Genomic DNA, 26,123 nt, shown 5'->3' with positions numbered 1-26,123 from the left:
CTGTACGGCACGTTTCACGGTCACTGCCTTCTTTCAAGTCCATTAATTGTTCACCTGCCTACTATATGTGTTCTATAATAAATTCGGCCTTAATAAATATACATTATTATCATTTTGCATTCAATGTTAAGCTATTTAAAAAATGCACAGGTTCCAATATTCATTTTTTTTAATGAAATCTGGGATTTCACCTGGGAAAAGTAAGTGAACCTGTGGATTTATTACAATCTTCTATTGTGGCAATATTCTCAACAAGTGTTTCTTGAACCGCTGGTCAGACCTGCATAACATTAAGGAGGAATTTGGGATCATATGTCCTCAAAAAAAAAAAAAAAAAAGGTACTTTAGCTCAGCTACACTCTTTGGGGCACTGGTGCTGAATAACACTTATCACCTCTGCTTTTTCTACATACATACATACGCTGAACTGTGTTCATGTTCTCTACACAGAGGGAGGCTGTGAATCAAAACAATAATTCCCAAATCCAAAAATTACAAGCCGAACACTTTCGTTTGCCCTCCCCGAACGCCCGTGTGCGTCTGTGTCTGATAGAATGGATGTCTCCATGAAAAAAAGAGAGACAAGGTGCTTTAGGAGTGGATTGTTAATTTGCATTCAGCTGTTGGATCAAAGTCACATTTCCCTGCAAACCAAATTAACTTTTTTTTCTCCCTTCCTTCTGAGGGGCCATTGTCGCAAGCCACATTCAAAGAGCCTCATTTTATAGCCGTTTCTATTTTTGCCCGATCTTTTTTCTTTTTTTTTTCTTTTAGCTTCATGGGTCTTTTCTTCTGTATCCTTTTTGATATGCTGCTGCATCAATGCAACAGTAATGAAAAAAGAAAACAAACACGAATCTCTATTTTCTCTTTCTCACCTGAGGGGATAGACGAATACATTTGAATAATGTTTTCCACCAAGATGACTCATCCAAAGTAAACATGAATATTAAAATAAAGCAGGGGCTTTAGGAGTCATTATGACACAGGATGAAGGTTACAGTGACCTTTTAGTTTTTTTACCTGCTTCAAGACACTTAAAGATGTTGCAGCAGATTATTCTTTTCGCTTTTGGGTGCCGTGGATTTAACATAGAGTTATATGAGATGACCTCGTGTCTGCGGAATAAAATCTAATCAGAAGCGGGGTTTTCTTGAACAAAGGTAGCTCACCTTGGTGGCCAGAAGTCGCGTCAGGTAGATCTCGGAGACCATCTTGCTGCCGCGGTCTCCCTCCTTCTGGTCTCCGTGCTCATGATTCTTCACCAAATGCCAAACCTTCACCCCGCTCTCCAGGTCAGGAGTAATCATAGGGGTTCGGGAACGCAGGCTGTCGGGGCTCCCAGTGTACTTTATCATGTTCTCTGTGAAGAACAACGCATTTTAGATCATAGACGTACTGATGTAACCATAGAGTAATCTTGCTTTTAGCATATCGTGTTTATTTATTTTATTTACACACTACGAAGTAGAGCAGACGGGGAAAAAAAGAAAAACTTAACCTAAGCAGAAGAAGTGCAGTCAAATAAAAATAAAGAGGCAAGTAAAGCCTTAACCTACATGTCAGCAACAGAATATATTTTCTTTGGTCGAGGCTTCCAATTTACAGATCCGGGAGATTGGATATGAAACTTTCAGAAAGTCTGCATGGTTAATTTTTCATGGATTCTTCTCCGAGTGACAAGACACGCTTTCGCCGGCTGACACAAAATCGAACAGGTGTCAGACGAGATGAAATATGTATGGCCCACCCAATGGCCGGAGTGGCGATGACATTTCCAAACACATGGCTCAATGAATGTTTACACAGTGTGAAAAAAATTGATCAGTGGGTGCGGTTTTGAGAGGAAAAAAAAAAAAAAAAGGAGTGATATTCACTGTGGCAGAAATCAATCTGTCCAGGGAGGAAAGCAGGAGTGTATGGAGGAGAGAGTTTGTGGGGAGCACTGGCGTCGTCAGGGAGATTTTAGGGCTAAAATATCCTAAATAATTTGGTGTCGTTTTATTTATTGATTTATGATTTGCAAAAAAAAAGTGCTGACAAGTTCAATATAAAATGGCCAGAGTATGAGTTTAAATAAATAATTATATGAGATCACTTAAATACGATCATAAATCTGTCCATTTCCCTTCACTTCATATTGTAAGATAGAGCGAGCTCCTTCAGGGCATCTTTATCCAATCCATTCCACTCATTAATATTCATTTAGTTCAAGTAATTAAGTCATATTTTTCAGGGCTTTCTGTATGAGAGCAAACAATTACTGCTTTGTGAGTGAAAGTCGTACCTCTATATTGATCAGTTATTAATAGTTACTGTTGGAACTTGCGTTTGTTGTTCAAAAACAGACTGAAATAATGACAGTAAATAAATTCTCAGTCTTTGTTAAGTGTTTGTGAAATTTTGTGCTCATGCGCGACGTCCGCCTGCATCTCTGGGTGCCTAAGTCTCCCCGTACTTAAAACCTAGTGACGGGAGGGAGAGAAAAAACAAACCGCTATAGTGTAAGTGCACTGACTTTGTTATAAGAGGATGTTTGGTTGGCCCGTGTTTTTTTTTTTTTTTTTTTTTTTTTTTTTGCTGGAAAAGTCTGTTTCATGATAATTACTTTTCAGGAAGTTAGAAAGCTGAGGGTGATGCAGATTCATAGACACACAGGAGGGAGGTTCTATTCTGATGCAGCTCCACATGTACCTTGATATTCCTCTGGTATGTTTTTCTTTTTTTTATTATTCTCGTGCTTTCTGATGGAAACATTACACCTTTGATCAGACACAAAGGTTGCTCCTTTCATTCCCCGACTCAACATGTTAGCACCAGTGTTTGTGTGAATCTTTGAACTTTTTTCACAACTTTCCCTTCAGCTCCAGCCTCTTTCCCCCCTCCTCTATTAAATCTGGTCTCTTTTGTCGCTATTTGGCCATTGTACTCGGGGGAGGGAGGGGGGGAGTTCAAAGTCACTCTCAAGCACCACACCGGTTGTGAAGTGCATCACACTTGCATTTGAAGTCGGCGTCTTAAAAAAAAATAGCTGACGGAGACGGGAGATATTCCTGGCATCCTCCCCCCCTCCCTCCCTTTCCTGTTGCACCACTCACCTCGTGTCCTATCTGGTCTAATTTGGTGACGGAGGGGTGAGGTGAGACCATATGGAGATGAGGCGATGCTAATAATGTGGCCCCGCATTTGAAGTGTCTGAAGTGTTTGTGACCAGTGCGACTAGCCCTTTGATCAGCAACTAACTTGATGGTTTTTGCAGGTTCAAGGAGACCCGGAGCAGACGGACAGGCGGAAAAAAACACTGGCACAGGGGAGGATGAGAGGACACACTTTGGAGTCTCAAGAGGCCAGAACAACAGATGAGAGAGTCTATTTGGTCTCTTTATATTTTGCACATCCTTTCAACTACTCTAAATTGTGTCTTGTCTTTCGAGCCGTGTCACAGAGATCCTCAGGCAGGAGCATCTACCGCCAAAGGATCAGTTTCTACCATTAGTGCTTTCATTTTAATTCATCAGTGTGATAATCTATAGAGAATATTTGATGTTTTTCATTTATTTATATGTTTGACTCATTTGTCAAAAGTTTTGTATATTTTTTTTTAAATCAGGCATGCACCTACACAACCCGAGTTTCACCAACAAAAAGGTGAATACAACTTATTTATGGTAACGTCACAGTGTTTTAATTCTTCTGAAGACCATTTTTTGATTCTTGAGACCCAAGCACAATTTCTTTAAGATAAGATTAAGATCTTTAGGTATTTGGGATTAGTACGACCTAAAAAGTATAAAAAAAATAAGCAACGTCTTTGAACTGAACTTGAAGTAGTTTAAAAAAAAGTGGACACAGGTTTTCTTTCACTGTATATTACAATTTAAGTCTCCACTTTGCACCACATTATAAAACTGTTTATTTTAATGCAAAACAGAATTGGAAACAATGAAATCACGATGTCCTCAAACGAAAAGCTAATAAGCATCAATAAACAAGTGTATTGACCCTTTGCTGCCAGCACAGACAAAAGTGTCCCCATACGAGGACGCATGGTAACAACATTTAAACAGCATTAAAACTTGCAGATCTACAGAGGCACGGCCACTCACCATATTTACTTGCAGAAGTCCGTGACACAGTGGAGTTGTTCACTGAATTGTAGGCTGTGACTTGTTTGGGAACCAGGGCCATCACTGCATTATCAGGCACCTGGAAACACACACACATATACAGTATTATGCAAACGACTCTCGAAAACAATAGCCATTCGCAGAGATTTCTGTTATTTCCTTTCATTTCAAACACAACGGATCAGAAAAAACATTCATCATTCGCGTCTGTGTCATTTCCTATATTTCCCTCCATTCATTGTGGCTTAATGCGAGTAAACGGAGAATATCTTATTACCCTTATGTGCTCTGTTCAACCCGCACATTCATATGATGACTGACAGGGGGAGGGAGGGTTTAGCAGAGCATTGTACGGGCCTGTGTGAGATGGGAGGTCTCACAGTCTCTATTCAATAATACTTCCCCTCTAGGGTGGTGTATGTGTTTGAGTGCGTATGCGGGAAGATGTGCGGCATCAAATAATGTGTGTCTGTGTTGGTCTATGTGTAAATAAGTGTGTAAATGAACGAACGAGTCAATCGTGCACTCCTCCTCCTCCTTCTCCAGTCAGCCAAACAGGATTCAATTAACGCAACTGGGATGGAGTCTGTCCCAGTCATGCACACACACACACAGACACACGCACATCACCTATTCTGCATAATCGGGCTACCCATGCTGCAGGGTAAGACAGGGTTAATTGAAGTGATCTTTATCATAGCGTGGGTAGATAAGACCAGAGGGCTTTAGTCCACATATGTGTGTTTTTGTGCGTATGCATGTGTGTGTGTGAGCTACAGCATTATTAAGATTGTGTCATTATTTTACCCAGTCACTCAATCTGCGTCTTATGCATAATATGTTTATATGATTGTAAGCAGGAGGCCCACAGGGAAGATCTTGTTATTCCTTTGTGGGGGAGCCCCCTCATCTCTCCTTTAACACCCTCAAGTATTCTCCCTGATCACCCCTCTCATATGTTGAATCGATATAAGACGAGCAAAGCGCAGCGGAACATAATGAAATGTGAAAAGGGGGAGTGGCGTTGGAGGAAATAACATTTGGGGAATAAAAGCAGAAATCAGAGCGCAGTTTCCTGAAAGAGAGGAGGCGGAGAGAAAGACCTCATAATAGGACGAAAAGATTAGATATGAAAAATGACATTTTTTTTCCCTCTATGTGATTATTTCCTGGACAAGAAATCTTACTTTTCACTTGATTTGTAACACCAACTGTCATACTAAATCTGAGAGCTGAGTGAGTGGGGGTGTTTGGCTGGTGGCACATCAGACCAGATTAGTGCATTAAAGGATGGCGCGTGATTCCATTCAGTGTGTCTGGTTTGTCATATTAGCTTCTGATAAGACAAACAATACTTGTATAGAATGTCTGGAGGACATCCCGGGACCAAATTTAGCAGCCCATCTGGGATTTTCACCGTGACATCAATCAATAGAGTGCATCAATGTTTTTGATTAGTAAAGTGACAAGATATCCCGCAGAATGATTTATGGGTTTAACCCTCGCTGCACCATTTCAGTGAAATAAAGTCATGGACACAAGAGCGAGGAGCGTGGAAGTATTGACTGAAGCTTTGCCGTGAGCCCTCCCCTTTCTCGCACTTTGCGTAGCCTCTTGACAATTTCCATGTGGATGGGAGTGTTTTCTTTTCTATTTTTTTTTTTTTTATTTTGGTCTGTCAAGGAGAAGGTGCCCTTATTCCCCAGCCAGAAAAATGAATTAACTTCTGTCTTCATTATCTTATCTCCTATTCGAATCAGCTCCCTAATCCATTCCACCCACGCCTCGCACTCCCAGCCTGTTGACACTTGCCGCCGCTGACATTTAATTTAGGCAATGCGCAAGCCGCGCTCGGAAGGCGAAAGCCGCTACTTGTTTAGCTGCTGGAATGATTAACACCGTATTGACAAAGCGCAGTCTGTTTGTCTGTTCAAACTCATTGTGCGTGGATGGATGGACAGTCAGTCCTCATGTGGTGCAAACACCTGCAGATATTTGTTTCTTTGTCACAGAAAAAAAATAACTATTCAGTCCATTCTTTGTGCTATCAGCTCCACATGTGTACAAAACACTGATTAATTCAAGAAGATGACACTTGAGCATCTGATTTTATCTCGAGCTCTCCCTTTACCTCGGTACACACAAGCGATTACTTCTTTGTTGGTGGTCACTGTCTTCACCTGTGCTCTGATGGATAACTTGTGGTGAGACACTTTTTTTTTTATCAAAGTTCCTTACCTGATAATGGGCCAGCATGTTCAGCCTCTTCCAGTCACCTTCAATCTTCGTGGTGACGTCCTCATCCTGCAGGATCATGCGCTGTCCCCGACCCTGACGCCATTCTGGAAACGAAAGCAAAGGGAGAAGATCAGTTTAAATGATCAACTGTACTCCTTAGGTTGTTTTTGTGGTGGCAATTAATACATGCTACAACTTCTAATAGCTCCACTTCTACATCTTTTTTTTTTATTGCTTCTGTTAATCACATGATGTGTGCTGGTGGCATGTGCAGCAAACTAATTCCCCCCAGGGATTTGATAAAGGTTAGTTTGTAATACTAACTTCCGTTTGTAGTTTTTAGATGAGAACAAGAAAAAAAAAAAAAATCAACATAAAAAGATAAAAAACGCCAACCCCCCTCTCTCCAAAAAAAGCTCCACGTTACTCTGATCAGCCCGCCAGAAAATAAGTTATTCCTATCCTCTTTTTGATCTTTTAAGTTTATTCTTTGCTCTCTTCAGAGCTGCCATGAAAGGACTGAATAGAATCAAAAAGAGGAAAATAAATCTACACAAATATCTTTTGACTGGGGGTCAAACAGAGGGGAAAACAGACGTAGGACTGAAAGAGAAAAGGCTCACATGCGAGACAGTAACAAATGGCGAGTTAAATGAATCACCCGCTCTACTCATTTTATAATGAAGCTCTCCCTCTTTGCTCCTTTCCATCTCTCTTGCCAGTCCAATCGATGAGCGTGATTACAGCTGCACGCCCAAGGCTTGTACGCATCCTTTTCCATCTGCAGCGCCAGCCTTTATGTTCTAGTCTCCGAAGGCCCCTTGTCAACCCCCCGACCACCCCCCAATACAGCTCCACACCTCATGTCCAGCTGCTCTTATTATTTTGTAGAAGAAGAACACAACTGTAAAGAGAGAACCTAGAAAGTAGACAAAATGACAGCAACACCGCTGTTCATCTGATTTGTATAATCTTCAACAAGGTACTTCCAGTGCACATGACAGTGTCTTTCATAAACACAACAGGAAGGCATTTACATTACCATGTAAGCAAATTACGTCTATCCCACGTATGCACCAGGACTTCCACATCAGCGCAACCTCAGCACAAAACAAAACAAAAGCTTTGATAGAAACGTCTCACAATGCCCCAGCAGCATTATCATAAGTGAAAAGGGAAAGCCATCTTGAAAACAAACAGGCAGATGATTCCTCTATTCTTTTTGCAGACATCATGGGCTTTATGAATACGTTATTGTGTCTGCGCTCCTCGCTGTGCTTCCCAATTGCGTCGGCCACTGTCATCTCTTATTCGGATCACAAACAGGAAAACAAAGCGGCAATCACCGCGGTGCATGATGAGGCCTGTCTTTGGAGGATCGCCCCGAATTGTGTTAGCATCTGAAAAATCTGCAGGAAATAAAGATTCTCCTGTCGTTTTTTTTGTCCATACAGTACGTCTTCTTATAAAGATGCAAATGAGTGCCTATCCGCAGCCACGGCTCAGTAAACAATTGGAAAACCAAAAAGAAAGGCGGGATGGAATAAATAAAGTTGGTGTAAAACCTGAGCAAATTAACATCAGCTTTATTCCCCAATCTAGTAGTTTCCAATAACAAAGAAAGACCCGCTCCGTGTGGGAGTCGGGGCTTCTTTTATGAACATAGAGCTCTGGGTGTGAACGGATGCTGATGGTAGAGAGAAAGACTGAAGGTGACTGTTTAATCCACAGAGATGCAATGACACACATTTGCCTGTGGCAACATAAACACAATGACACACAAGGCCAGCTTCTTTGTTCTTGGACTCGATCTTCGCTGGTGATCGGCGGGGGAATTCAAATGGAAAGATATTGGACTTAAAAACAATACTCAAGCCAATCCGCCTCAGTACTTTCCTGACACCATCTGGATATACGTATCAGACATTGCAGATACCGTGTATACATGTGGGAGTGTGTGTAAGAAATGATAATAATAAAAAAAACTGTTCCATTACTTGCAAGTAAAAAACAACAACACAAAAAAAACGATAGGTGTGAAAGGATAAGTCAAACATGTGCTCTTAGACCAGGGGTCTTGAACGTTTTTCCATCAACTGATGGAGAGATTAAGTAGGGACCCCCTACCTACTATATGTGTTCCATATTAAACTCAGCCTAGTGCTATTTTTAAATATACAATATTAGAATTTTTTATTCAATATTAAGCTATCCCTTATCCCTTTACTAAAATGTGTTGAAAAATATTTAAATTTGTGGGGCCAAACTAAAAAAAAATATATAAAAAATGTCCAATCAACCAAAGATTTTGCGACGCCCTAGTTGAAGGTCTCACGTTAAATACTATAAACACAGCAATGAAAATAATGCATAACTCCTCACACATGTCCTCTCATGAGCGTTTACTCATTCTCCCTCTTACACTCACAATCACACTCATACAGAGCAAGTGGCTGGCGAACTCCAATTTTCAATTCCCCTTCGTAATAAAACAATAATAGAACAACATATCCCGCCCAAAGGGGACCATAAAACAATTTCATCCAGGAGTCTTGTCAAAAGGCTAAACCAATCTTTTCACTTAGCTATCTCACGGACTGAATCCCTATGGTGTGCACTCAGCCCATCTCAGATCAGGGGTTGGTTATAAATATGCTATTACCAACTCACAACTGGGGCTAAGAAAATCCATCTGGTGATATTAAACCATAAAAAACACAGGGTGGAGTGGTGAGGCTGACAATCAAGGATAACAATATTATGCACACATGCATTCATGTTTGCATAATATTGAGACAAAGGAAGGAAAGAAGGATGGAAATGGAGAATGAAGAAGGAATGAGATAAAGATATAAGGAAGACAGGCAGGACAGATGGGATGCAAGAAGGAAGGACTTGAAGAAAGAAAGAATTGGAAGAAAGAAAGACTTTGTCGAAAAGAGATCACTGAGTGTCCCGATTGATTAGCTGATCAATCATCTGACTCAGACGCTGGTCGACAAGAGAGTCGATCGATAGGTAGAATGGGGAGCAGAGAGACCAATCTCAGACATCTGAGCCGACAGAGCCAGGAAGTCAAGTCTCCTGAGCTCGGAAAGAAAGCTACTTCTCTTTATCGAAGAATTCTTGTACTTTTTAGGAAGGGCCGGGTGGAGTGGGGAAGCCTTTCTAAAAATCAATGGATGTCTAAGTTCAACCTTTTCCCTCCAGGCGCATGGATAGGAAGCACGGCATGGATAGAAGAGTTAAGACTAAATGCGCAGCGACTGCGGGAATGTGTGGGAGCTCGATTTCTCATCATCTTCAATCCTACACTGTACATAACCCATTATCAAAAAGAAAAAAAAGAAATACCTGCACCTTGGCAAAACATTTTCACAGCCAGTTAGATTACTATTTGTTGTATAACAAGGCAAAGATTCATACCTAGGTCCATGTCAGAAGCTTTTAGGCGGTGTGAATGTGGGACGTTCTTGTAGATGGCGTCCAGTATCTTCTCCTTCACCTGGCTGATGGTGTCACAGTTTAGCACCTTAACTTGGATCTCAGGGCTCTTCTCATTCTCTGGGTGTATGCAGTTCACCACCTGTAGGAAAAATATGCACAGGTTTGTGAGGATCAAGCTGCCAGAGAATCTATCTGTATTTGCTTTTATCTTTTTACATGAGGGAAATGTTTTCTTGGAATATATATGTAAGGAAACAAACAGATTTAATGCAAAGGATACATATTGTGCCGTATTTAATTCACACTTGAGCTCATCAGAGAAGATATTTTTGTGTTTTATGCTAACAGTCTTGATTGCACTGTGGATTGCTGTTCAGCAGAACTGCAATAACGTTGTGCTTGCCAAAGGGCCTGTGAGAGAGTTGTAGGAAAAGAAAAGACCATTCACTATGGAAACTGCTCTATCCTCAGAGCTTGAAACGATATAGTAATGTGCTACCTGAACTGATGAGCACTAAAACTGCTAATTGTAATATTATCATCATAGTCTTCAGTTCTTTCAGTGCAGCCTTTGGGTGTTGGTGGACATAACTGAATTACAAGATGAGGACAAGTGCACATTACATAAATGAGAGCAAATGTCTTCTATATTCTTATGGTCCTAAATGTCTATATTATACAGTGCATAAAATTCAAGATGATAAACAAACAGGAAAAAAAAGGGCTGTAGAGACAATGAACAGATTTGGGAAATAAATTCCGAAAGGTTCCACAAAGAGAAAGCGCCATCGTCTTTCTTGTGCAGGCACATTTATGCAAAGTTCTCCCTCCTACTGCTAAAGCTCCGCTCTCCCTGACAACTCCGATCGCAACAGGAAGTGAGGTCGCCGCTCCCGTGCGTCGTGCATGTCAAGCGATACAAAGACATCTTTGTGTCACATCTCATGACCAACCACCCGTAACCACCCCGTTTCTTTCATCTCATCCCGGAAAGCATATTAAGTGTCCCTTTTGAAGCCCTTGGACCCCTGGGCAGGTGAACCCCTCACCAGCGTCTTGTAGTCAATCTGTTGTCTGATGAGCTTGTCTTCACTAAGCGAGTAGCGTGCCTCTCCTGTGATGGAGTCAATGGGGCCTTTCTCCATCTGCTGCTTGATGGCACAGAAGAGGGAGAAGAGAGGCTCGCCTGCACACTCCTGCAACGAAAAGGGAAGTTTAAGGCCATTTCTTCACTCAGCTCATTAACGTATAACAACAAAAATAGCTAAAATGCGATACAATTTTTGTGCTGATTTCCCAGACTGCCTTGCTTCAAAAGTTTCTGAGCGAGCCATGTACCAAACTCTATTGTTGCCTTAAATTAAAGAAAATTGTGCCACCTATCAATATTTAAAGTTTGCTGAGATGAAGATGGGGGTTTTATGGATAAACAGTGAAAAATGCCATAAAAGACTCTTGAAGTCGCCCTCATCTTCCCTCAAACAACACTGCTGTTTATCAAACAGGGGAGATTGGCCATTTATCATTGTTTATATTTTCTCCTTCCAGCTGCAGTTAAATGGATGAGTGGTGAGATGGAGGAGAAAAACAGGATGATTGGGATATTTTCTGGACTCGAGGGGTAGAAAGGAGTAGGGGTTTTGCTTTTAGTGAACACTGGGTGTCCTATGAAGTAAAAGGTACACCTCTGCAACGGTGCAACGGCATGCCAGTGCACTTTCTAGGTAAAAGAGGAAAACGAATACTTAAAGTAATGATGAATATTTGGTAGTTGGGATAGATGAGTAGGTTTTGAATATTACAAGAAAATACATTTACAATATATTCATATCAAACATGTATATATGCTGTTGTTTCATTCATACATCCGCAGATTTACTTGTTTCTTAATCATGTGCTGAAACTAAACTACTTGTGGAGAGTTACCTTCAGGAACTTGTAGAGGAGGAACGTAAACCAGTTGGTCAGCATTTTCTCTGCCACGGACTCGGTCCTGCAAATAGACAGAAACAAAACGCTGAACACACGATCCCCCCCGCGCTCTCATTACCGTCATAAATATTCAACACCATTGTCAAATATTCCGCTAAAAATGATAGCTGCCGCTAATGAAAAGGCTTTCGCTACACAAACATAATTGCAAAGACATGAACTGAAAGTGGCTCTGCACATGCTATACGATGGCCTTTCAGGCGATCTTTCAGCTGGCTTTTATGCTCAGGCACGCCAAGGGCAGCTTGTCTACAGCAGCGGGGATTTTAATATGAGGCAAAGCAATTAAAAGCCTTTATTTGATCCCAGTGGATTGATGTCGTTAGGGGCTGGAGCGGCTCTGTAATAACACTGGCCTCATTATCAAGCGCTCCCTTGCCTATTCACTGGACTAACACTCGATCCGGGCACAATAGAAAGTGAATGAATACATCTCCCTCTCTTTCTCCGGCTGGCATCCATGCTCCACTGGTGTGGCAAAATGGTGCGTGTGTGTGTGTGTGTCTGCATTTTTGTGTACGTGTTGACCTGGTCCAACAGCGTGAGTGATCCCATGTGAATGACTAATATGAATACATAATAACAACAGCGGTGGCGGTGGCGAGGGGAGACGGAGGAGAGGCAAGGATCCGATATCCTTTGACAGCGGCCCTCTTGGCCAGCAGCAGGGGTGTGTGGGTAATCTGTCAGAACACCTCAAACACACAGCCCTGCCTCTGTTTTCAATGAGCATCTACCATAGGCATCAATATTTCAGGATTAGTGTCCATTGTGCCCGCTTGTGTGTGCGTGTGTGTGTGTGTGTAGTTTGTCGCCAGTGTTTCAGCTGCCACCTGCAGTCCTCCCACCCCTCGCCATTCAGACAGCCTCTTAAAGGGGCTCCACACTGAGGCGCGAGGGAGGGGGCATAATGTCTGTTGTGCCAGTGGGCTGGTCTGGTACCCCCTGTCAACGCTGGCACAACACCTGGGGGGGATTAACTTCCTGTCTCACACTGCGCCTCCGCTTTTATTTCGCCGCCTCTCTCGCCCTTCCTCCGTCCACGGATCCAAGGGTCAGCGAGGTCACTTTTCATCTTTTCTTTCATGTGTCCTTGCTGTCTGTCTTCCCTCCCTCCCTCCCTCCCTCCGGCTGCCCCATTCTGGATCCTGTAATCATACACACTTCCAAATCCACTCCCTTTTCACAAATGTAGCCCGTCTATTAAAGGGATGAAAGGAGGATGGTGAAAAGAGGAGGTGAAGAAAAGAAAAAAGGATAAATGGCTCAGCTGAGTCCGGCTTTCCCTTTTCTTCGTCTTAAACTTCCCTTCCTTTTCCTTGCGTCCAATAAATATAGTGTTTTTGTGCGAGTCTCGTTTTACGGCTAGCAGGCAAAAAGCACAAACGAATTCCTCCATGTATGTATTGAGAAAGGATTCTGCATGCTGACTTTTTGCATGTGTGTGTGTGAGGACGCCTGGCAGCGGTTGCTAACCCTTCAGTAATAAGAAGTCTTGGCACGGCCTCCAATCTCAATCACAGCACACCCTATGGGGAGCGGGGATAAAAAATGGATTGTGACATGACTGCTTTAACATCTAACATTAGCGTTTGGTATTACAACTTCCAAACAATGTTCTTCAAACCTCTTCTCGGCTGATTTTCAAAACACAGCACAGCCTATGTTTGGGTTAATGCACTGAAATGTGCTGTGGCGCTTTGGCATGGTCCGGCTGGCTACTTGGCAGCCATTCAGAGGGGCAGTGGACGCTGAGAATGATCTGGAGCAGAGGGGCCCTGGCAGTGTTTAGTTCCTCCTCATTACAGAGCGAGTGTGAATAAGAATCAGCACTTAACCACATTTAATATTTTGGTTGGCCACATGTAATGATATAAGTGAACAACCTACGGCTTATCTTTGCTAATGATGCCTTTTTATAGGTTGATGTGCAGCTAATCTCCAGCCTCCTCCTCCTCCTTTAGATCTTCTTCTCCAACAGAATAACAGAATAATTGATAACACCCTTCCAAATCTCACCTTCCTTTATTTGCTAATATCTTCCACACACATCGTTATACCATGAAAAAGAAGTGATAAACATCCACCACAATAGAAGGCAGTCATTTGTCTGTTTACCAGAATCCTCCGGGAAAACACTATATCGTGCGAGACGCCTGCTAACCTCGTATTGTTCCTTTTTTGCAAAAACACGAAACAAACAAAAAACACCTATTTGGGACATACCCAAAGTAAACTGAATGCTGTTCATGAATATTTTGGAGCTCATGCATGATCTCGGTCTCTTTTCAAAGCCAAGACTCTGACGTTTCTCTCACAAAGGTCAGAATCATTCTAAGCGGTATTGTTCTTGAGTAATCAAAGTTGGCACACAGTTAAAAAATAAGTTGTTGGGGTCGCCTGATTTTTAATATTTTTTCTTTGCTATCTGATGTTGGCTGTGTTGTTTGAATCATATAATGCCTTGGGGGTCCACGAAGGCACTGCAGAGGGTTGCTATATATATATATTTAAATTTCTTCCATGAATCCAACGTATTTAGTAAAGGGATAGGGTGTAGCTTAATGTTAAGTTCACTGACTCATCATTAAGGAAAGTATGTGTAGATATATGCTATGCTACATGTCTTTAAATCATTATATTATGTTAAAAAAAATGAACATGAAACATGTAAAATCAGAGAAATTAAATTTCTCAAACAAAGAGGAACTGCATCTAGCCTGGTTTGACTCACATTTCCCACTGTTTCTCTAGACTGGGTGAGAAAGACTGGTCAACTATGTGTCAGCTGTTCCAGGGTGATGGACAGCCCTCTGCTTGCTGACATACGGCCGCCAACAACGCTAGCATACATTTTATTCCAACAGAGATTATAGCCATTTAAGTGGGCTTTCAGACCTGTGTAATGATAGGTTGTTCATGCTGGAATCAAAGCAATGTTTTGATGAGCACATATTGAGGGTTCATCTCCTGACCAAAATCAAAACTGCTATTCTGACGCATCAACTGTAGCCAAACAAAACTTAAGGCCAGAGGAAAGCTGTTTAACTGCATGATGGGAAGGAAGAGGGAAGGCGGCGTGGGGCGGCAAGTGGGAGACGAAGGAATGGAGCAGAGAGAGGAGTTAAAGGGAGTAGAATGCGGCGAGGAATGCGACAGATGGTTGTGGAAGGCTCTCGTTAGTTAGCCTGCCTGGTGCTTGTGCTTCAGCACAGGTTGAGATGGGACAGATGGAAGGATGTGTGTTGTGTGTGTGAGGGGAGAGGAAAAAGGACACACACACGTACGCACAGAGATTTCTTGGAAGAGGAGGCAGTGGGTAGCCGTGCTCAGATGCTGTGCCAGAGACACCCTGCTCACGCACTTTAAGCATTGATTTAGCAATCAAGAAAACAGAGGGGCGGGGGGGTGGAGGAAGAGCTGAGGATATAGATTGAGGCAGTGAATATAGGGGAGGAAGAGAGCGATAAAGATAGTGGAGGTGTTGCACAAGCTTCGGGACTGGAGATAAACAGGAGAGAGCAGGGCAGAGTAGGTGGGTAGGTAGTGGAGGAGAATGACACTGAAAATGAGCAAGCGTGGCAAAAGGAAAAAAAAAAAGACAACAAATTAAGCGGCGGAGAACGACAGAGGGGGAGCGACTTCCAAGCTTCCACTTCACAGCCTCGTGCCTATATATCTGGGCTATTTTCAGCTGCTATCCAAGGACACACCAGTCAGCCCACACTGCAGGGTGGCACGGCTCGTTCAGACTGCCTCATCACATCTGAAATGCATGCTGGGTTGTTGAAGAACTAATAAGCGCATCCGAGGAGGAGGAATGAGAAGACGACGGTCTGATCAGTGCCCATCAGAATTGTGTGTGTGCGACCAATGGGAAATCAAACTGGGCGTAGATTTGTTGTAAACATGTGCTGTCGTTCAGTGCCAGCTGAATGTAGTGGCATCCGTTCTCCCTTTTCTCTCACGCAGAATTATTAGTTTTTTCCCCCGACTAATCCAGTATATCTGCACGAACTGCACATGCAAGGCTTTGGTGAAACATCAGCAGAGTGATCACAGAGCTGATGTCACAACTTGACTCCACGCCTCAGTAGTCAGCGTTCCTCACTAGGTGACACAGCTTTAAGTGCCTCCATTGTCCTTGACCACCTCTCCCTGTCTCTGCTGCGCGCACAATCTTGTATCTACCGCCAGGATCAGCAGTTACTCCATTGTTTAGTGGCTGCATCATACTTGGTGAGCTCTGGCTGCAATTAATCATGCCTCCTGCCCAGACAGCAATAATCTCTCACTGCATCACCAAGCCGAATCTAAACAGGCTTTCATGAGGTGAATATGCCCAGTGTCTTGCGGACGACAGGGCGAACGGCATTAATTTCAAACCCCGCCTGCACATCCTTGTTGTGTTTGTCTTTACTGGCAGACAACGCGAGCATGTTCTTAGCCAGAACCGAAACGAGACAGACAGCTTAATTTATGACATGCCTGTGAAATAATCTGGGGGTGTCGAGGCTTGATTGACAACCCCCGAGCAGAACAACGGTTAATACTATGCGCGCATATGCACGGACGTGCATGCAACACGCCACACGCATACACAACAGCTGTGAGGAAAATGGTTTACTCAAGTAACTATAATCATCACATTTACCAAACACCGCAGGCAGGAAGCATAATCACATACAGTGCTGTGTTCAAGTGCATGCCATTAAAGCTTCGACTACACATCCAAGGGAGGATTGTGATTGCGCCTGGGTGCAAGCTTTTCACAGAGTCACTTTTTCCCCTTTGTCATAAATAAGTATTTCTTCCCTCTTGAGCTATTTGAAATTGGATTCACTCCTAATTAATCTTAATTCTTTTTTGCTAATGACATGCATGCCAATGCACTCCAGTGTTTCTGAGACAGAGCCAGTAATTCAAGGTCACGAGAGTTAATCCAAACATGATACATAGATAGAGAACAGAGCAGCGTATCCAATCCCTTGTAGTAAAGAGTTGACATAATCACCTCAGAAGAATTTAAAGGCTTTCATATTTATTGTTGTATAGGGGTATTGATTTTTTTTTTTTTTTTTTAGCAAAGCAAAAAGGGGAGAAGCTAAGGAGATTATTTGAAATGGTCACGACCAGCTGTGCATAATATAACAGAAAGATTAAACTAAAACTCTGCTCTGATTTGTGCCCGTCACTCACCTGCGGAGAAGCAGTTTCGGGTGGTTCTTGCTCTCGAGGTTCCGGTCTATGAGGTCAGACAGGAGGTTCTTCAGTACATCAGTGGCGTACTCCAGCTTGCTCTGCAGCACCGTCATGATGAGAGAGGCCACGTTGCCGCGGTCCCTCATGGAGAAACCACGCTGGGCCTCCAGAGTGCGAATAAAACACAGCAGGAAGATCTTGTTGTTAATGAGCTGGCCGAAGAGCTTCAGTCCCTTCTCCACTTGCTCCTGGCGGTAGCCGGGCACCTGTGAGGAAACAAGAGAAACGATCGCTTACTGACACACATTAAAAATAACAAGGAAGGAAAAAAAAAAAAAAAGGACAGATATGGAGTATTCAAGGTGATGACATGTGGATGTAATAACTCGCTGGTTAGTCTGGATATAATGTAACACTCTGGCTAACAATTAAATGAAACCTTCATATTTCAACTCATCATGTATTTAAATCATATATATTATATACACATAGTCATCAAACACATACATCCCAGTAGTAATAAATACATTCGCATATCTTTATAAGTAAATAAAGATGGATAAAGAATGATAAACAAATCTAGGAAGATTACATTTCTTCTTTGTCTGCAGGTTGAAAATAAAGGTAGGAAAACACCGAGCCTCTTTCAGGAATGTTTATTATTTTGATTTTACCGTGTTCCACGCTAAAGTGAGTGAAAATAAGTGCAGTGATTTGAATTCCTCTCGCCTGAGCCCAAATCATCCCTGCACCATTTATTTTAGTAACGTTCTGCACATGCTTCTCTATTATCCTTTTTTTTTTTTTCATAAATATCACTTGGGGAGATTATGTTTTACTTTTTTTTTTTTTCTATCTGTCAAAAGCACTTGTGGTAAAACAGCATCTCTTCTGCAGCTGTCAACCAGCATATGTTCTGTCTTTTTGCCTCTCCTGGAGGTGGCTCTAATCTGCTGGGAGTTATTGTTAAGTCTAATTTCACACTGCTCTACAAGATGTGTAAAGTATCAGTGTATGTTTGTGCATGTACAGTCTGCATGTTAGACTTCTAATGTACTGCAGCCGTTTTATGAGCAGCTACTGCACAACAATACTATATTTTAACACATCTTTTGGGATTATGGACAGAATGTACATGAAAACAGCAAAATGTTATGACCTAAACCTAATCTCCATGGATACGCAGTGACTGAACTGGTGAAAATGAAATGTTTCCATGAAGACCAAGAGGGAAATGGGAAATATGAAAGAAGAAACAAAAAAAAAAACAAATAAAAATGGGATTCAGGTGCTCAGGGAAATAGTTTGGGAAAGAGAAGGAATCAAGTGATTTTGACTGCTAAGAATAAACCTTAACGGTTCAGGAACAAATAAAATGTCAAGAAGCAGGTTTTATTGAGCTGACACATGCCAGACGATATTTCAATATCTTCCTACGTGGATTTCTCACTTTAACCAAGCACCTGGGATGTTTCCAAATATTTCAGCACTGAGAAAACTTCCAACTGTTTAAGTAAACAGCGTTTCGAGCACCTGTGCTATTTCTGACTGGCCAAAACTTTAAATTATCCGACACATCAATAACAATTAAGGCGTCCTCAACAGCCGAAGACGAGCCTGCTGCTTCTTTCATTAGGCTCCTATTCCGCACTACACTCCTCATACAGTTCGATATTTATACCAATTAAAACATAATTAATATTGCTTATTACTGGGAAATTCTCATCAGGGATAGGGTGGCTAACCCTGAAGGCAGCGAAATCGGGGTCCATCATTCTCTTAATGGAACAGACGACCTGCTCAATTACGGCTGTCTGTCAATGTCACCACTAGGGATAAATGACTCGATTTTTTTTTTCCTTTTGCTTTTCTCCCTGTGATTGACTTTTAATTTGCTTTTGAGGTGGAGAGAGAAACCGGCGCTGCGTCTCATACCGTTACGAGTTATTAATGAGAGCGCACTCCTGATTTGAGAGCTGCCTTGTTTTTTTTTTTTGTTTTTTTGTATGTATAAAAAAAAGTCTTGTTGTCGGCCGTCAAAAGGCTTTTGTTTGGCAGACAGTGACACAAACAACATTGGCGTCAATTTCACCTACTGTGACCCACCGCATTGTTAATTTGCCTGCTCATTTTGCTCTCATTTCAAATAAGGCTAATTGAATTGCAGTTGTTATTTGATGGAGAGTGAAAAACAGGCACACGCATCTATGTGGTAATTGGACGACACGTACTTGATAAGAAAATTGGCACAACTTTGTATAGTTCTAGCTATCTTCTTTCACCAGATCTACACAAGTTTTACTTTGAGGGAAATGTTGTAAATGCGTGAAATGCGCAGCTATACCTCCAGGTCTCTCAGTACAGGATGCTCCTCAATGCCAGGGAAGAGGACCCTCATGGTGTAGGTCCTGTAGTCCAAGAAGGGGATGCCTGCTCCATCCAGATCACTGGTCAGCTCGTGGATGTCTGTCTGTAGCTCTGCAAAAGCTGATAAACCACACAATGTGTTTACTTTTTAGCTAGCAGCTAGCTTAGTATATTTACACACCATTTGTTCAGTCTCTTGCCTATATAATTAGGAAAGATATCACAAAGTCAGTCAATAAATTCACCCAGACAATGTCTGATGAGCTTTACACAAAATATGAATTTCATTAGTAATGTTTTAAAGGGAATAAATGAAACCAAAATAAGAAATATTAGTTGCTCGGGAAGAAAATCGGGTGATTAACACAGCCTCCTCCATCAGCATCAACCTCTTACCCTCTTTGCACTCCAGAGCCACACGTGACTCAAGGTTGTCCATCTGCATCTGCAGTCGCTTCAAGGTCAGGTCGCTCTCACGGGACTTGCGTTTATAGGCGATGAGCACCACCACGATGAAGAGGATGAGCAGGGCGCCGGCCGCAGCGATGCCAATGATTGCTGTGCTGCTAAGCGGGCTGTCAGACGTGATGTGCACCACGCCAGGGGAAAACTCGATACCACCCACGCGTGCCTTGTGATGGTGAAAGATAAAAAGGCAAGTCATAATCACTAACATGTACTGATGTATGAACTGTACAGACTTTTACTACTTTACTCAGTGGGCTACTTTTACAGTGAAAACGAGGGTTTATAAAGGTTATACTACGTCATTTTTGCATCAGTTTTGCCTGAGACCTCTAACTCAGACAGACAGACACTGATTTGAAATGTGTACACACTTTATTTGTTCATCTACTAATCATTTTACAGTGATGTGTCCATGTCTATCTGTGACGCTGGGTTCAGGTGGTAACGTCAGGAACCATATTGTCCAAAGTGGACCTCCTTAAAACCACAAATGGAATCTTTATTGAGTTTGCCCGATGCCTAATCCTTCTTATTGTTTTGTTTTTTGTCTGCTTGTGGGCACTAAAAGGAACCACACAGCTGATTGGATTAGAGTCGCAGTCTGTATGAGAGCGGACACGGAGATGGCTGGAAAGCAACAGGAGGAATGCCTGTCTGACTGACAACTGATTTGTAAGTCTGTCTGCCTTCTCCGGCGCAGCCTGCCTATCGCTCTTTGTCCGACTGTCTTCCCGTCTATGTTGACTTTGTGACACGTGCTGCGTCACTCACCAGGACCTTGTGTCGACCGGTCAGGTTGGGTGACTCGCAGAGTAGCTGGGTCTCTGACACCGTTAACATGCAGGGTTTGTCACCGATCAAAACAGTGTAGTTCAGCTTTCCATTTCCACTATTGGTTGGTGGAAGGAAGTTGCGTCCCTGCAGAAGAGCATTCAGGTACAGTTAGTATAAAGTGTAACGTGTTTGTTGTTAGTTAGAAAGATAGAGGTCAAACAATACATTTACATATGATCCAATCAAGTAATGATTACAGCAGTATAATCACAGAAATCCATGAAAGTCTATCTTTAAGTGAATGTGAGTGATCTTTATACCTTCAGTATAATAGGTGATCCAGGTTTCAGCTCCAGCACCCCGGACACACTGAGGAGCTCAAATTCTGGGTTGGGGTAATAAATAAAATTGGTGCTGTTGAGCGCCATCAGAGCCTGCACGTCGTCCAGTTTAAAGCCAAACTCATCCGGTCTCTCAGGCACTTCTTGCTGCCTGGCCAGACTAATGGGTAGCTCTGGGGCCTGGCACAGCATGGATGTGGAGGTCAGTACCTGGCACAACTAGAGGATACACAGAGAAACAGGAGCAGGTGTGTTTAAAAGTGTGCTGAGCCAATGATTCTTTTTTTAGCATGAACTACTTGTTAATCTCAATATGTATCCTGGTTCTTGGTTATCAGTCACACTCTATGCTACTACTGACTAGAAGTCCACCGATAAGGATTTTTAGGGCCGATACCGATACTGATTCTCCTAAAACTAAAAGAAGAAACATTTTTTTCAACTCTTATTTTCAGGGGTATTCAGGGGATTTTCCACCTTCCAGCTGTGTGCACTCATTGGGGGAGAGGTAATATATGGGCTGCACGGGTCTGCAGCACCTTGAACAGCACAGGGCTGCCTGTGGATGCGCCTGTCTGTAAATTTTGCCGCAGAATATATATATATTTGTGTACGGGCGAAAACCACCCGTGTGTTGGCTGATACGGATACCAGAAAAAAAAAAAATATATATATAGGCCGGCAGATCCCTACCTACCACTGACACCATCTTTTTTATATGTCATCTTAACAGTCATTAGTGCCAGACTTTTATGTCACATTTGCATTTCACTGAGCTCACTGGAGACACAATTCAACATTTCAAAAAGCGCAAAGAAGAACCTGTTGGAGAATCCTCAAAGGGGAACCACCAAATGATGTGCAGTCGGAGAGTATGTGCAGGCCAACCACAATCAGTGTTTGACGTGTGAAGATAGGAGTTCTAACTAGGTCCTAGCCTTCCTTCATTACCCCGCACAAAGCCACTCCCAGCCTCTCATCACTCCTTCAACCCATCCCTCCTTGTGATCTTCTTCCTTTGACACATTCTCCTCTTTCTCTCTACCGCTTCCCTGATAAATTAGTTTCTCATATCTTCTTTGTGTCTGGTCTCTCTGTTGTGTGTTTATTGTCATTGCCGTGGTCTCTCATGTCACATCCGATGCCATTTAAATGATTTTTTTTCCTCCTTTATTCCACATCTCAAAGACAGTTTTGTATTCAATAACAGACTGATCTGTCATTGTCCTGGCCTCCCAGTGTCTCCATTTCTCTCCGTCTGTCAGGACACTGACAAATCATCCACCAGCACAGGTCTCCTTCACAGACATTTCCGTCTCATTTACAGACATTTCACATTTCCACAGTAACCTCTGCCATGCAGTCATTCAAACTACAGCCTGTCACTCTAATTGGCTCCTTGAACATGAGACTTGACGAATGCTGCAAGGTCTTCAGGACATCACTGACGTGTCCCGTGCTCTAGTGCAGAAAGGTAGCGGCAAAAGAAGTGAAATAAAAGAAACAAAAACTTCTGTCTGTGGAAAACTGTCATCTGGACATGCTTCGATGTCAATTTATGACTCCTTCTCATTCTGAATGGAGTTGTATCAGACTGAAACACTGAGGTGCGGTGGAAGCTATAGCATGAGATACAATGTCCTGTACAGGAATACGTGAGCACAGATGTTAAACGTGCTGCAAGGTCACGCTCGACCGGACCTTGAAGATAGCATTACCACCTTTTGTTACTCCCTCTTCTTTCAATGAGATCACACAGACGTCCTCCCCTGAGTAAGAGACTGAATAAATGGTTGAAAAATCTGATAAGGCTCCAACGAAAGAAAGTGTTTTTCAGTGTTGTGTCAAAACTTTCTCGTCTTTACACAATAGAGTTATTGTCCACAACTTCAAATGAAACCTGTTGAGTTTTCTAATTCGCTTTTAGAGTTTTTCCTCAGCTCATTTACCTAAAAGTGGCACTGAGGGATTTAGTAATGCTCTGGAAAAAACTCACTCTGACATTTCTTATTGCTGGCTTCCTCTGGGAGGTTGCCAGGGGAAGCTGGGGCTTAGCTGGGCTGCAGATAGCTCATTATGCTAATGTGAATTTGTCACTTATTTCTCAATATTGGTCCATAAAAATAATTTAATAGCATAGTATAAAATAACACTTAAAAATCAGACACGAACCTCTGACATGTTCATACGACCATAACTCACTCAGGTGGCGGACTTTTGACTCATTTTTACAAAGGCGATTGGCTTTAACAGTGTTTGTTTGCATTCACTTACATTGAGTGTCTCATGACCATTGTATTTGGCTCTGATGAGTGGGGTCTGAATGATGTCCAGGTTAGTTCCTGTCACCGTCACTGGAGTGTGTCCACTAAAAGAGAGAGAAACATGATTGATATCAAGGTTAAAACGATGGTTCACGTTGTTTTGACAGATGGTGATTTAAATTATTCATTGGCAGTAATGTTGATGCTGGGACATTAACTTAGGGATCAAATGTGATTTTTTTTTTTTTTTTTTACATTTTGTATATTTTAATATTATCTGCCTGTAAATTATTTTGTTTACTGGTTTCATTTTCCTCTGCCAAGCATATGTTTCCCTGATATTTCCGTCCACAGGATCCAAAACATTCAGCCAAACCAACTTAAACGTGCCCTTCCAACAAACCTATAGATGCTCCACTCAGGCTCTATCTTGGTGATAGTGGGATCATCCACATATTCAAACTGCAGGTCTTTCTGTAGGTGGGCCCTGTCGATGCTCACGGACACAGACACGTTTCCGCAGCCATGCAGGGAAGCATGGGTTCGACAGGTGAGCCACTGGCCACCTCTCCTGTAGTGATGACATCGAAGGTGACACAGTGTTACACTGTATAATAATGTTGCAATTTAACACAGCAGTATATCACACTGTGAACACACTTACATAATTTTATAATTGTGGCATCTCTTTAGCCGTTTGTGACTCTCTGTGAGGAGTATTGCATTATTAATAACCATATAATTATACTAAATAAATAACTAATTAATCTAAAGCATTTACCCCCACTTTTTCATTTATATGTGGAGGGGACGAAACAAACGAAGATGTAAACTGTCAGAGAGGCTTATTCGCAGTAGTTTGACAAACACTGACTCTGACTGAGCTTTTAATTGACTGTTTTAAGTGTGATTGACAGGGTCAGCTCCGGCTTGTTCCCACTAACCTCAAATAAGTACAAGGTTGGTCCTTAAACATGACTGACACGTTGCTCCCAGCGTCAAAGTGGCTGCCAGTGATGTTGACAATAGTTCCCCCAGAGACCGGCCCACGGCTGGGCTTAAGGCTGGTAATCCGTGGAATCTGGGCAGGGTTGAAAAGTCAGTCGGAAGATGTTAAATTAGGAAAATACAAGATGGATAAACGCGAAATGTAACATTCATGACGCCATCGACTTGAAGATTGACTCATGAGGTTTGGGTGAGAAATCCTCAGTGAGATGGTGATAAATATTCTAATGAGCAGCGAGAAAAAACTAATGAGCAGCTTTGCGATGTTTTGTATGAAAAGGTGGTGTTTGCATTGTTCATTGCATATTCATTTCCTTTCATTTATCTAAATATAAGCAGACTGCTTAAATGATTATTATACAGCAACAATGGCCTACTTATGTTTGCATAACAACTGCTGCTTGTTTTATTGATAATTAGCATTCTTTCTCCTTTAGTAAAAGGAAAAAAACATTCCTAAAAATTAGCCACTGAGAACACAGGAGTCAGTTTCCATCCGTGTCATTAGAACCAGTTTGTTTTAGTGCATGCTCCAAATTTAAAACAGTTTAGTTATACTGTAATGTGCACAGACTGATCCCAGTATCCGTGGTAGAACTCTTTCAAATTAATTCCATCGGAAGTAAATCCTCCTTCACTTCATTTGGCCTTCTTATAATCTCATCACCAGTCTGCTGCGTAGTGTGACATCTGGACCTAACATCGTATAATCCTGTGCAGGGACCCCATTGAGAAATAAACCTCGGCCAGCGCTCATTAATGGCTAGCAGTAAAAGTGATAACGCAGCATAAAACCGGTACATAACAAGGGCAAAATTATTTCAGAACGTACAAACTGTGTGTGATAAGCAGTGTGCAATATTTTATGTGCGTGTCAAAAAAATAAATAAATTAAAAATTTAGAAAAATCTGCGTTTCTTCCTCGTTCCGTGCTCATTAGTGACTGACAGTCATGTCTCACTGCGCATGAGAGAAGTGCTGAGAGGGAGACTCTCGGTGAGAACCACATCACGTCGGAACACAGCCAAATAAACAACATGTACATACACTATTAACACAGTAGGTGAGAACACAGACCGACATCCAGCAAGGTGCTAACATGCAGAGGGTGGCATATGCAGGATGATTGCTTTTCTCCTTTTAGAGGGAAATGCTCTAAGTAATAATTACATAACCTAATCTTTTAAATATTATTATTAAATTTTAAAAAAAAAACATCAAAAAAAGAGACACTCACCACAAAGTAGTAGTACTTGGAGGATTTTGCCATAAATTCAGGTCTGCACTGTCCAACTCCGACGCAGACCTGCACGTTCCCGGTGTACTGGCTCATCTCGGCCCTGCCCATCTCGCACACAATCCTAGAAACACACATCGGCATTATTGTGAGCGTGAGATAATAAATAAGCACTGGAAAATGAATTTGCCTCGCAAGCAAACGTAGAGCAAATTATGCAATAGGAATAAACCTCAATAAAATAATGCATTATTTGGCAGCCGCTTCACATCCCCTGCACTGCCAACTTGTGGGGTATAAAGGAAATAGTCTCTATCCTTTTACATGTGACCTCAAATGCAGCTGTCTTTTCAGCTGGGTCAGCATTCGCCTGGAAAGTGCTGGCATACAACTTCCTTTCTAAGCAGAAGAAGCGCTGGGTTCGTTGATAAGCCAACTTTAAACTAGTTTTGAATAATTTTGGAGACTGCACCTGTGAGGGGCCAAAGCTATGGATTAAACTCAAATGTCAACTAAATGTAACCTTCTGAACTTTGTAAAGTGATTACTGGACTACATGGGCTCGTGTGAGTGTGCGTGTGGGAAACACAGAGACGTGAACGTGCTCTGTTGGCCACTGCGGTCTCTGCAGTACTGTAAGTGCACTGCTGTGACTTTA

General features: G+C 42.2%; 1 protein-coding gene across 2 annotated transcripts in view; it reads right to left on the bottom strand.

Annotated features, from left to right (window-relative positions):
- The window catches only part of plxna4 (plexin A4), a 205,050-nt gene that overhangs the window by 11,445 nt on the left and 167,482 nt on the right, over nucleotides 1-26,123 (bottom strand). For both annotated transcript variants that reach the window (XM_047575065.1, XM_047575064.1), the window contains exons 14-28: nucleotides 25,466-25,589; nucleotides 24,165-24,301; nucleotides 23,624-23,791; nucleotides 23,231-23,324; nucleotides 20,936-21,175; nucleotides 20,613-20,759; nucleotides 19,770-20,004; nucleotides 19,351-19,493; nucleotides 17,004-17,272; nucleotides 11,739-11,805; nucleotides 10,862-11,008; nucleotides 9,792-9,951; nucleotides 6,366-6,469; nucleotides 4,107-4,206; nucleotides 1,173-1,363 (exon numbers count right to left, since the gene is read on the bottom strand). In XM_047575065.1, the coding sequence (XP_047431021.1) occupies nucleotides 1,173-1,363; nucleotides 4,107-4,206; nucleotides 6,366-6,469; nucleotides 9,792-9,951; nucleotides 10,862-11,008; nucleotides 11,739-11,805; nucleotides 17,004-17,272; nucleotides 19,351-19,493; nucleotides 19,770-20,004; nucleotides 20,613-20,759; nucleotides 20,936-21,175; nucleotides 23,231-23,324; nucleotides 23,624-23,791; nucleotides 24,165-24,301; nucleotides 25,466-25,589 (2,326 nt within the window). The remainder of the gene's footprint in view (nucleotides 1-1,172; nucleotides 1,364-4,106; nucleotides 4,207-6,365; nucleotides 6,470-9,791; nucleotides 9,952-10,861; nucleotides 11,009-11,738; nucleotides 11,806-17,003; nucleotides 17,273-19,350; nucleotides 19,494-19,769; nucleotides 20,005-20,612; nucleotides 20,760-20,935; nucleotides 21,176-23,230; nucleotides 23,325-23,623; nucleotides 23,792-24,164; nucleotides 24,302-25,465; nucleotides 25,590-26,123) is intronic.

This window comes from Mugil cephalus, chromosome 22 (genome assembly GCF_022458985.1).
Source record: "Mugil cephalus isolate CIBA_MC_2020 chromosome 22, CIBA_Mcephalus_1.1, whole genome shotgun sequence".
NCBI classification, from domain to species: Eukaryota; Metazoa; Chordata; class Actinopteri; order Mugiliformes; family Mugilidae; genus Mugil; species Mugil cephalus.
The sequence above is the reverse complement of the archived record's forward strand: the minus strand, read 5'-3'. Positions and strand labels throughout refer to the sequence as shown.